This window comes from Bombina bombina, chromosome 6 (genome assembly GCF_027579735.1).
Source record: "Bombina bombina isolate aBomBom1 chromosome 6, aBomBom1.pri, whole genome shotgun sequence".
NCBI classification, from domain to species: domain Eukaryota; kingdom Metazoa; phylum Chordata; class Amphibia; order Anura; family Bombinatoridae; genus Bombina; species Bombina bombina.
In genome coordinates, this window is record NC_069504.1 from 703,041,145 (window position 1) to 703,054,643 (window position 13,499).

General features: G+C 41.0%; 1 protein-coding gene across 2 annotated transcripts in view; it reads right to left on the minus strand.

Moving 5' to 3' along the window:
* The window catches only part of HOOK2 (hook microtubule tethering protein 2), a 113,038-nt gene that overhangs the window by 66,575 nt on the left and 32,964 nt on the right, over positions 1-13,499 (minus strand). For both annotated transcript variants that reach the window (XM_053717844.1, XM_053717843.1), the window contains exon 12: positions 12,309-12,419. In XM_053717844.1, coding sequence (XP_053573819.1) covers positions 12,309-12,419 — 111 coding nt within the window. The remainder of the gene's footprint in view (positions 1-12,308; positions 12,420-13,499) is intronic.

Here is a 13,499-nt window from a genome sequence, read left to right on the forward strand (position 1 = left end):
ATTAACCAAATTAATTAATTAAATTTGGTTAATCCACTAATGGGCAGGATCTGCACTATAGTATCAAGCTATTTTATGCACTTAATCTACTAGGGACACACAAGAAGACTCCGTCTCAATAGAGTCAATATACTTATTTGTGTTAACATTACTCTTTGCTCTGACAGATAAGAAGGGTGTGTCTTATTTAAGTCAATTTGTGAATGATTTTTGACATCATTCTCTCATGATCATTTTTTGAAAAACGCAATTAAAACTTAAATAAATTTAAATTTTCTATCAATATACATGGAGAGGTTTTATTTATTTATTTTTCTACATCAATAGAGTATTCACCTTCGTGTGATATAGGAAGGATGTTAACATTCTCTTATGATCGTTTTTTGAAAAACACAATCAAATTTTCTATCAACATACATGGAGAGGATTTATGCATCAATTGAGGATTTTCCTATGTGTGACATAGGAAGGATGAATCTCATATGTGTGTTGAAAGGTGTGAATGAAAATCTGTTATTGGTAATAAACGCAGATTGTATTGTAAGACACTTTCGAATCCAATTGGTGGATAGAATTTTTGACCAGGTGGGAGTGACAATTCTGAGTAAGCTAGACCTGCATGATTGAAAATTACAATCGAGTTTAGTAAATCATGTTGGGATGGAACGGTTGCTGTCATCTTTCAATGCTCCTGACACCTATTCTTGATTTTGAAACAATGTAGCAAATATCTAATACCTTATATCACAAAATTGTTTCAACATGTTACTAATCCTGACACCTGCTTGATACGATCATGTGATGAATCTTTAACCAATTACATTAAGCCTCTTGTGATAGGCTGCATCTAGAGGTGTGTGCTTAGAACCAATTTCTATTGGTCAATGACGATACAAATACCGGGTTGGGGCCCTGACTCTGGTTAGCCTCTGAGAAAGCCGTGCTAGCGACAAAATGTACATCAGGCCTTGTCTGTGTGCATGAGACTTGCTAATTTGTGTTTACCTGGGACTTTTCTAAGCTTATATTGATGTGGCAATTGCCTTCCTTAATCAGTCATTTATAAACCGTTTCCTCTCCTGCTCTAGGTACCAGTATTGCTCAGATTAGGTAATGTTGTTGGGGTCAATCCCCTTTTTAGATTAGCTTTAGAGCAATCCGTGTATTCTCTGAGCCCTGAGGGTTACAGTGTATTTGAACTATTACCCAGGGAAGTAATTCTGTTTTTGAAGTCTCACACACACAGTCCTGATCGGTTTCTTAATCTAAGTTTTAAATGTATGTCTCACATATTTATGTTATACATTTGGTACTATTTACCAACCTTTTTTATTTTATCCTATCATTAGTAAAAGTTACGTTTTAATAACCAGTTCTGGACACAATCCGGTTTTCAATGCATACTGTTACTATATAGTGTTTTGTGAGTGCTGGGTACTGTCAAACTTCTCTCTCTTTTTTGTACCTATATATCTATCAGACAGTCAGCACCCCCCTTCTCCTACACTTCACCAGTGATACTAACTGGTATATAATGAACATTGAATAGATTATATATCTACTATTATTTCAGCATACTATATTATGAAGGGGTTGATATTTGCTTAAACTAACACTGTTGCAACTATTTCCACTCTTAAACAATGTAAGAATGCCTCTTTCTTTATCTGGTTTGCAGATAATCGTGAAAGAAGAAATCTTCCTCGGGGAGGAAAATTTTTTAACTAAAAGTTTGTATCCCGGAGACACTATTTCTATTGCTCAGGGATCCTGAACATCCCGAACCCAAGCCTGAATGAAGAAGGACAGTCTGCTCCCTACTAGATCCAGTCCCGGATCGGGGGCATGTCCTTCATGCTGTTTTGGATTCAACTGCAGGCTTGTTGGATTGTTTACTCTTGTTCCAAGACTGGTTGGGTCTCCAAGTAGGCTTAGACTGTTCTGGTTTAGAGGAGAAAGAGAAAGAATTTCCCTTGAAATTTCGAAAGGAAAGAAAATTACTCTGTCATCCTTTGTTTGTTTCTCTTATCCTGAGGAAGGAGATGACCCTTACCTCCAGTGATAGAGATAATTTCTGTCAGGCCAGGTCCAAACAAGGTCTTCCCCTTGTAAGGAATCGCTAGAAGCTTAGACTTAGATGACACGTCCGCAGACCAAGGCTTTAACCATAAGGCTCTGCGGGCTAGGATAGAGAACCCCGAACTCTTAGCTGCCAATTTAGTAATTTGCAGAGAAGCATCCGTAATAAAAGGCATTAGCTAACTTCAGAGCTTTAATCCTATATTGGATCTCCTCTAAGGAAGTCTGTCTTGGGAGACTCGGACAGAGCATCAAACCAATAAGCTGCTGCACTAGTGGAAGTAGCAATGCACGCAGCCGGCTGCAATAGCCGACCCTGGTGAACATAAATCTTTTTAAGTAGACCTTCCAACTTCTTGTCCATGGGATCTTTAAAAGCACAACTATCCTCAATGGGAATAGTAGTTTGCTTGGCTAAAGTGGAGATAGCCCTTTCCACCTTAGGAACTGTTTGCCAAGCTTCCCTGACCGCGTCAGCTATAGGAAACATCTTCTTGAAAATAGGAGATGGAGAGAAGGGAATACCTGGTCTCTCCCATTCCTTAGAAACAATCTCAGAAGCTCGCTTAAGAACTGGAAAAACATCTGAGTAAGAAGGAACTTCGAAATATCTGTCCAATTTACTCGACTTCGCAGGAGCGACCACTACTGTGGAATCACAGTAATCTAAGGTAACCAAAACCTCCCTGAGCAACAGGCAGAGGGTGTTCTAGTTTAAATCTGAAAGAGACAACCTCTGAATCAGTCAAAGGCAATGAACTCTCTGAATCTGAAATGTCGATTTCTGATAGAACCTCTATACTCTCCATCTCAGTTCCCTGGGAGGGTACATCCGAGACTGCCACCATGGCATCAGAAACCTCACTGACTGCATGCTTGTATTTCCTCTTACGTTTGCCTTGTAGCATAGGAAAAGCAGACAACGCATCAGAAATTGTGGAAGACATAACTGCAGCTATGTCTTTTAAAATAACTCCAGCAGGTGCTAGAGCAGAAGTACAGGGCACTGCTTGAGCGGGTGATAAAGTTTGGAACGATTGGGGAGAAAGCTGCGGCATACTCTGAATCTCGTCAGACTCCTGAGAAGCATCCGCTTTTGAAAAATCTTGATCATGAAAAATCTTCTCTATAACTTAAAGCCCTCTCAATACATGAGGGACAAAAAGGAATTGGTGGTTCCACATTGGCATCCAAAGACATGGAGCAAGTAACATTTTGTACAGCTCTACGTCCATGTTGAAGCACAGTAGAATAACAATGTAATAAAAATTTACCTTTATACAAAAATCTTATTACAAAAAAATTGTTACTGGCCCTTTAAAATTTAGAATTTTTTTTTTTTACTGCAGGTAGAAAAAAAAATGTGTCCCAAAATAAACAACCGAATTTAAACAGATCAATTTAGCTCAAATAATTTTGAACGTCTGAAAAAGATACTGTGACTTTAAAATTTAAATGGAAGCTATTTTTCTTGCTTTAGAGAAAAAACAGAATTTATGCTTACCTGATAAATTACTTTCTCCAACGGTGTGTCCGGTCCACGGCGTCATCCATTACTTGTGAGAAATGTTCTCCCCCACAGGGAAAGGCAAGGAGAGCACACAGCAAGAGCTGTCCATATAGCTCCCCCTCTGGCTCCGCCCCCCAGTCATTCGACCGACGGTTAGGAGAAAAAGGAGAAACTATAGGGTGCCGTGGTGACTGTAGTGTATAAAGAAAATTTTTTCAACCTGATTAAAAAAAACAGGGCGGGCCGTTGTAAGGATTCCATTCCTGGTTTTCCTTGCTACTGCAGCTCACCTTCACACACCTGTATTTAAGTCATGTCTCCGCCCCAAACAAGTGCTTAGTTATTGTGTTCACTACAGCTAAGCTGTTTGCTCAATTCTTAAAAGAGTACCTTTTTTTCATGGAAATTGAATACAGATAATATACAAGCATTGGATTACAAATACCACTTCCATCTGGTTTATATTTGCTCTGCTTCCTCATTCAGTACCAGAATTGCTATATACCTACAAACTTGCCTAATTGATCTCTCAGATTCCATTCGGTTACACTGCCTGCTAACTGCAGTTCCTTTCTGCCTTCTCTACTGAGGATATTCACACTGCTTCAGTTACTTACAATCTGGGAGCTACCGGAACTTACACGGGAATTATCAAGTGAGTTAATTTTCATCTTACGCTTTTAGTACACTCGGACTTTGCTATTACATTCTCATACCTCCTGCTATTTGGGGAATCGGAGATAAGTTATTTGGAAGCCGCCTCCGTTACAGCGCTACGGTGCTAGTGTGACGTCACCGAAAGGGAATTCCCCTGCAGTCAGTCACGCCTCTACCTGCAGATTCAAGTTTCACTGCGCTAGTTCCTGGCTACACAGAAGGAGTCACTGAAGCCTGTCAGCAGCTGCACATCACAAGACCTCACACTTGTACACAGGATTATTAAGTGAGAGTTCATAGCCATAACACTGCCTGTTACATTGAGAGTAAAAGTAACAATTTCTTTTCATGAATAGCATTATCGCTATATCATTTGTTGCCATATCCCTCGTTATTGACCAAAGTGTCATTTGATAAAATCTCACTCTGAAAGAACACAGCCTATGCTAATACAATAGTCTGTTGCTTAGAGTGATACAATTTAAAAGTAACAGCTCCGGCAGTTGCGATCCTACTTAAGATAAGTCATAATAGAATCTTACAGCCGTGGACCGGACACACCGTTGGAGAAAGTAATTTATCAGGTAAGCATAAATTCTGTTTTTTCCAACATTGGTGTGTCCGGTCCACGGCGTCATCCATTACTTGTGGGAACCAATACCAAAGCTTTAGGACACGGATGAAGGGAGGGAGCAAATCGGGTTACCTAAACGGAAGGCACCACGGCTTGCAAAACCTTTCTCCCAAAAATAGCCTCCGAAGAAGCGAAAGTATAAAATTTGTAGAATTTGGCAAAAGTGTGCAGAAAAGACCAAGTCGCTGCCTTACATATCTGGTCAACAGAAGCCTCGTTCTTGTAGGCCCATGTGGAAGCCACAGCCCTAGTAGAGTGAGCTGTGATACGGTCAGGAGGCTGCCGTCCGGCAGTCTCATAAGCCAAGCGGATAATGCTTTTCAGCCAGAAAGAGAGAGAGGTAGCAGTAGCTTTTTGACGTCTCCTCTTACCAGAGTAAACAACAAACAAGGATGAGGTTTGTCTAAAATCTTTTGTTGCTTCTAAATAGAACTTTAAAGCACGAACAACATCTAAATAGTGTAATAAACGTTCCTTCTTTGAAACTGGATTCGGGCACAAAGAAGGAACAACTATTTCCTGGTTGATGTTCTTGTTGGAAACAACTTTTGGAAGAAAACCAGGCTTAGTACGCAAAACAACCTTATCTGAATGGAACACCAGATAGGGTGGATCACACTGCAAAGCAGATAATTCAGAAACTCTTCTAGCAGAAGAAATAGCAACCAAAAACAGAACTTTCCAAGATAGTAACTTAATATCTATGGAATGTAAAGGTTCAAACGGAACCCCTTGAAGAACTGAAAGAACTAAATTTAGACTCCAAGGAGGAGTCATGGGTCTGTAAACAGGCTTGATTCTAACCAAAGCCTGAACAAAAGCTTGTACATCTGGCAAAGCTGCCAGTCGTTTGTGCAACAAGACGGATAATGCAGAAATCTGTCCTTTTAGAGAACTAGCTGACAATCCTTTATCCAAACCTTCTTGGAGAAAGGAGAGAATCTTTGGAATTTTAATCTTACTCCAGGAGAATCCTTTGGATTCACACCAACAGATATATTTTTTCCATATTTTATGGTAAATCTTTCTAGTCACAGGTTTTCTGACTTGGACCAGAGTATCAATCACAGAATTTGAAAACCCACGCTTGGATAAAATCAAGCGTTCAATTTCCAAGCAGTCAGCTGCAGAGAAACTAGATTGGGATGTTCGAATGGACCTTGTACTAGAAGGTCCTGTCTCAAAGGTACCTTCCATGGTGGAGCCGATGACATATTCACCAGGTCTGCATACCAAGTCCTGCGTGGCCACGCAGGAGCTATCAGAATCACCGAGGCCCTCTCCTGTTTGATCCTGGCTATGAGCCTGGGGAGGAGAGGAAACGGTGGAAACACATATGCTAGGTTGAACAACCAAGGCGCCACTAATGCATCCACTAGAGTCGCCTTGGGATCCCTGGATCTGGACCCGTAGCAAGGAATCTTGAAGTTCTGACGGGACGCCATAAGATCCATGTCTGGAATGCCCCATAATTGGGTTAACTGAGCAAAGACCTCCGGATGGAGTTCCCACTCCCCCGGATGGAAAGTCTGATGACTCAAATAGTCCGCCTCCCAGTTGTCTACTCCTGGGATGTGAATAGCAGATAGATGGCAGGAGTGATTATCTGCCCATTGGATTATCTTGGTTACTTCCTTCATCGCTAAGGAACTCTTTGTTCCCCCCTGATGATTGATGTACGCAACAGTCGTTATGTTGTCCGACTGAAATCTTATGAACCTGGCTTCCGCTAGCTGAGGCCAAGCCAGGAGCGCATTGAATATAGCTCTTGGTTCCAAAATGTTTATCGGGAGAAGCGACTCTTCCCGCGACCATAGGCCCTGAGCTTTCAGAGAGTCCCAGACCGCGCCCCACCCCAAGAGGCTGGCGTCGGTCATGACGATGACCCACTCCGGTCTGCGGAAACTCATTCCCTGAGACAGGTGATCCTGGGTCAACCACCAGAGAAGTGAGTCCCTGGTTACCTGGTCTACTTGAATTTGGGGAGACAAGTCTGTATAGTCCCCATTCCACTGATTGAGCATGCACAGCTGTAATGGTCTTAGATGAATTCAAGCAAAAGGAACCACATCCATTGCTGCGACCATTAGTCCTATTACTTCCATGCATTGAGCTATGGACGGTTGAGGAATAGAGTGAAGAACTCGACAAGCTTTTAGAAGCTTTGTCTTTCTGACGTCTGTGAGAAAGATCTTCATTTCCACAGAATCTATTATTGTTCCCAGAAAAGGAACCCTTGTGGACGGTGACAGTGAACTTTTTTCTATGTTCACTTTCCACCCGTGAGATCTGAGAAAAGCCAACACAATGTCTGTATGAGCCCTCGCTTTGGAAAGAGACAACGCTTGGATTAGGATGTCGTCTAGATAAGGTGCTACAGCGATGCCCCTCGGTCTTAGGACCGCTAGAAGGGACCCTAGCACCTTTGTGAAAATTCTGGGAGCGGTGGCTAAACCGAATGGAAGAGCCACAAACTGGTAATGTTTGTCCAGAAAGGCGAACCTCAGGAACTGATGATGAGATTTGTGGATTGGGATATGCAGATACGCATCCTTTAGATCCACGGTAGTCAAAAATTGACCCTGCTGGATTGTTGGTAAGATTGTCCGAATGGTTTCCATCTTGAAGGATGGAACTCTGAGGAACTTGTTTAATATCTTTAAATCCAGAATTGGCCTGAAAGTTCCCTCTTTTTTGGGAACCACAAACAGGTTTGAGTAAAACCCTAGACCTTGTTCCCCGGAGGGGACTGGGTTTATCACTCCCATCTTTGATAGGTCTCTTACACAATGTAAGAATGCCTGTTTCTTTATCTGGTCTGAAGATAAGCGAGACAGGTGGAACCTTCCCTTTGGAGGAAGTCCCTTGAATTCTAACAGGTATCCCTTGGAAACTATCTCTAGTGCCCAGGGATCCAGAACATCTCTTGCCCAAGCCTGAGCGAAGAGAGATAGTCTGCCCCCTACCAGATCCGGTCTCGGATCGGGGGCTACCCCTACATGCTGTCTTGGTAGCAGCAGCAGGTTTCTTGGTTCGTTTACCCTTGTTCCAGCCTTGCATGGGCTTCCAAGCGGGTTTGGGCTGGGCCGCGTTACCTTCTTGTCTAGCGGCAGTGGAGTTATTAGCCGGTCCGTTCCTGAAATTGCGAAAGGAACGAAAATTAGACTTGTTCTTAGCCTTAAAAGGCCTATCCTGTGGGAGGGCATGGCCCTTACCCCCAGTGATGTCTGAAATAATTTCCTTCAATTCCGGCCCAAAAAGGGTCTTACCCTTGAAAGGAATATTCAGTAACTTAGTCTTGGACGACACATCTGCCGACCAGGATTTTAGCCAAAGCGCCCTCCGCGCTACTATAGCAAAACCTGAGTTTTTCGCGGCCAATTTCGTTATTTGAAAGGCGGCATCCAATATAAAGGAATTAGCTAACTTTAATGCGTGAATTCTGTCCATGACTTCTTCATAGGAAGTCTCTTTCTGGAGCGACCTTTCTAGTTCTTCGAACCAAAAGGACGCCGCTGAAGTGACAGTAATAAACACACGTAGCTGGTTGAAGGATGAACCCTTGCTGAACAAAAATCTTTTTAAGCAATCCTTCCAATTTTTTATCCATAGAATCTTTGAAAGCGCAGCTGTCCTCTATAGGAATAGTTGTGCGCTTTGCTAGTGTTGAAACAGCTCCCTCAACCTTCGGGACCGTTTGCCATGCGTCCCTTCTAGGGTCTACTATGGGAAACATTTTCTTAAAAATAGGAGGTGGGGCAAAGGGTACACCTGGCTTCTCCCACTCCTTTTCCACTATGTTCGCTACCCTCTTAGGTATTGGAAAAGCGTCGTCGTGCACTGGGACCTCTAAAAATGTGTCCAATTTGCACAACTTCTCTGGTACTACCATGGAATCACAGTCATCCAGAGTAGCTAATACCTCCTTAAGCAAAGCGCGGAGATGTTCTAGCTTAAACTTAAATGCCACTAGATCAGGTTCTGCCTGTTGAGAAATTTTACCTGAGTCTGAAATTTCACCCTCAGACAGCCCTTCCCTCACAGCCAATTCCGATTGATGTGTGGGTAAAATAGATAAGGCATCGTCAGCGTCTGATTGTTCATCCTTTTTATCTGTATTTAAAACTGAACAATCACGCTTTCTCTGAAAGGCTGGCAGTTTGGAAAAAAGATTTGCTATAGAATTATCCACTACTGCTGATAATTGTTGCATAGAAATAAGCACTGGCGCGCTAGGTGTCGCCTGCGCGGGCAAGGCTGGTGTAGACACAGAAGGAGAGGATGTAGAGCTATCCCCACTACCTTCATTAGATAAATCATCTTGGGCAACATTATGAAAAATAACAGAGCTGTCCTGATTTTGTTTGGACGCTATGGCGCAATTATAACAAACACTCGAAGGGGGAACCACATTTGTCTCTATACACACAGAACATAGGTTATCTGATGGAACAGACATATTAAACAGATTTAGGCAGGCAAACAATGCAATAAAAACTATTTTAAACAAAAACGTTACTGTCTCTTTAAATAATAAAATGACACATTTATTTCTGAATGTTCAAAAAACTATGAAGGCAATATCCGATTTTTCTGAAATTTGGACCCCAGTGTCTTAATGCTTAGAAAGTATTGCACAGCAAATATGGAGACTCTAGCTCTTAAAACAAGCAAACCGGAGCTAATTGTTGGATTTAACCGTTTTATACACCACCATCCCAGCTACAGCCTTGCTGCAGCTTTTTACCTTCCTTAGGGGTCACCATTCACAGAAAAAAGCCTTTTGGAGTCACTTTCTGAACCACAGGACCCTCTCACATGAATCTGCATGCACTGCCTTGAAATTCAACTGCGCAGCTGAAGTGCCAAAATGAGGCTTCCTCCCTCAGCACACTAGAGTGAAGGGGCCTTCCTGACTAGATTTAGGTGTCTAAAACAAGCCAGATCAATAAAAAACGTTCCCAAGTGTATGTGAGCTTATAAAATATTTCAAATGGTATAATATTGTAATAAAAACCAATCGATTTAGCCCCTAACAGTGTCTACCAGCATAAAAAACAAAAAGGGGAAGCCTGTTATCTTTTTTGCTGAGGTGAAAGAAAAATGGCTTACCGTTTCCCCTGAGGGGAAAAATGACTGTCATCTAGCATTAGCCTGTGTTGTTAGAAGGAGACTAGTCATACCTGAAGCAGATGAGTCTGCAAACTGTTACCCCCAACTGAAGTTCTCTTGTTTCAACAGTCCTGCGTGGTAACAGTAATGGATTTTAGTTACTTGTGCTAAAATCATAGCCCTCTTAAACAGAAATCTTCATCACTTTTCTGTTATAGAGTAAATAGTACAAGCCAGCACTATTTTAAAATAACAAACTCTTGATAGAAGAATAAAAAACTACAACTAACACCACAAACTCCTCGCCATCCCCGTGGTAGATGCTACTTGTTCAGAGCGGCAAGGAGAATGACTGGGGGGCGGAGCCAGAGGGGGAGCTATATGGACAGCTCTTGCTGTGTGCTCTCCTTGCCTTTCCCTGTGGGGTAGAACATTTCCCACAAGTAATGGATGACGCCGTGGACCAGACACACCAATGTTGGAGAAAAACGTATGCTCCGTTAAATAAAATAATATTCAGACACCACCTCTACTATCTCCAGCGATCTCTAAGCAGTCTGCCGATGACAAGGGCTCAAAAGCACTAGGCAACCGCTTGCTCTGAGTGAAAAGACCATGCGGTTCTAGTGCGATGCTCCACAGTATACCCGGAACAGCACCGTGCACCATAGAAGGACTGAAAATTGCGCAGTGTATTACAAAGTGCGCAAAACCATAATCCCGCCCATCGCGGGCGTTAGTAAATGCACACCACCCGACCGGCTTCACATAGTGAAATAAAATAAAAAAGTGAAAAATTTAGCTTAACTCCCAGCCCCAGTGCCTGTACTTAAGATGTCAACACAACCCTCCATACCTAGAGAGCATAATGTCCCAACACAAAGAGCCCCCTATTTCTGAGCCTTAGGTGTTAATCTGATTAAAGTGCCCACTCTCCTCCGAGTCTTTGATATTCCCAGAATAAAAAGTCAGCACTTACCTTAATGCTGTCCGACAACAGGACAGTTCAGCAGGTTTAAGAGGTCCTCTCCCTCCCATAGCCCTGTGGAAAATGATAGAGCCTGAGTTAAGTTTGCTTAGGCCATCAGAATAAGGGCAGCAGAAATGTATGGGAGGCACAGTATTGCTCTAAAGCCACCAAAAGCTCTACTGAAGAGACTGATATGGACTACGGCTACACCCTAGAACAAAAGTAGCACAATCTTGTACTACTTTAAAAATAATAAAACTCTTGATTGAAGAATCTATAACTAACACCTCACTTTACCTCTTCCTATCACTAACGTAGGCAAAGAGAATGACTGGGGTGGGAGGGAAGGGAGGAGCTGTTTAACAGCTCTGCTGTGGTGCTCTTTGCCTCCTCCTGCTGACCAGGAGGTGAATATCCCATAAGTAATGAACATGATCCATGGACTCATTGTGTCTTTAAAAAGAAATAATTCTTGAATATACAAAAACAAATTCAAAGCAAGTGCTATTGCATCTTCTTTAAATTGTGTATTTGTCAGTTATTCAATTCTACTGTATTTAGTGGTCCTTTAAATTAATTATTACTATATACTTGTTATTCAAATGCACTGCTTTGTATTTCAAATAGATTTCTAGGTATCTTTAAACTTTGTTAGATGGGGGCTCAGCAGATACCCAAAAGCAACATACTGTATTTCACAGGTATAGTTGTTCCTGGGCTAATCAGCTGAAAAGATTTTAACATTAAAAAGGTAGGTCAAAAATTCTAATGGGATGAAGACACAATCATGAACAGATTTAAGATGATGTAGAATACCAAAATATATTAAAAAGGGACATGTAGGTCAAAACTGAACGCTTATGAATCAGATAGAAGTTAATTGAAAAGTCTCTTTAAATATGCTCTATTATCAAATTTCCTTAGTTATGCTTATCAACAAAAGGATACCAAAAGAGCAAAGTAGGTTCAGAAGCAGCAATGCACTACTAGAAACTATCTGCTGATTGGTGGCTACACACACACATGAATCTTGTCATTAGCATAGCAGATATTTTCAGCTAGTTTCCTGTAGTGCATGGATGCTCAGGAGATGACTCTGCAAAAGGGGTTAAACATATTTAAAAACACAGAACATTTTATTATTGCACCTCTATTTTCATATAAAGCATTAAGCCATTTTCTTTTTGCATGTGTCCCTTTAAAGCATTATGATAATGGGAAGTAGTATTGCAAAATAATTTTTTCTAATTTTTTATTTTTTTTCATATGAAAACAAAAGATCTAGATTTCAGTAAAAAAAATAAATGAATAATGGAACCCAAATGTGTTGCATAATACAGACTTGCCTCTCTCTCCTTCTGCAAAGCATCAAACTTTTCCTTTAGTGTCTGGAATTCAAACTGCCATTTCTCAGCTCGCAGAGACTCAGTTGAGTGCTTCTTATGCAAATCTTGAATCTGGAATATACATGTAGAAAAAATATCTGAGGTAGACAGACCATATGTTAACTATGCTAAAAAAAAAAAAATTGTTCTAGTAGAATGATGGTACATGTGAAAATCTGTACGGCAAGAGCAGGGAAGGGGGGGGGGAATTAAGAAAAAAAAAAAGATAGGACGACCTTGGAGTTAACCAACTGGCCAAGTGACAGCTCATTAATAGTAGTTATCAGCTAGTGTAACAAGGACATGGAAGTAATGCATTTACCTTTAAGACTTCACTTCCAGATATAACAAATTGTAATATTTTAAGGGGAAAAAGAAAAATCTTTCCTAGAATGTCTAGTTTGGCACCCAAGCTGCAAGGTTGGATTAATAGAACCAATCAGTATATAGAAGTGCGATTGAAAATGTGTTCTCAACCACTAGGGAGACGGAGGAATTCTAAAGCTCTTGTTGTACACGACCAGAACAACTTTATACACATACAGTATATCTTCAGAGCAGCTTGAAACAAGCTTTCATTAGTACAGTATGGCTAATATAGTCTCTCTGGCTATATTGTATCAGCCTTCTTTTCTTTATTTAGACTCTCCCAACTGTTGCAGCGTAACTGTAAAAAGATAACTAGAAAATACCATATGAGCATCTCTATGTAAAAAAGGAAGATATTTTACCTAAAAATGTTTTCAGCTCACAATAGTAAGTGCTGTGTGAACAGATATGTTGTAGCTTCAGTCAGCTGAAAATTGAAAACAAACACACATAAAAAAATAAAATAATAAGCCAATCAGCTTCATCAGTGCTGATGTCACACTTTGCTTTACTGTGATCTTATGAGATTTCATAGTAAACTTCCTTAACTTATGAGGAAAATAAATAACATGACTGTGCCTGCACATGCCAGATGCACGCTCCCTTGCAAGTCCCGAGACTAGCATCCGGATTGACTGCTTAAGCCCCTTTAGAAAGGGATGTGGCTAATCAGGACATTTTGAGATAAAATATCTTCCTTTTTTTACATAGAGAGGTTTAGGTGATATTTTATAGTCAAATTTTTACAGCTACATTGCATCAATTTCAAGTGCATAAACATTT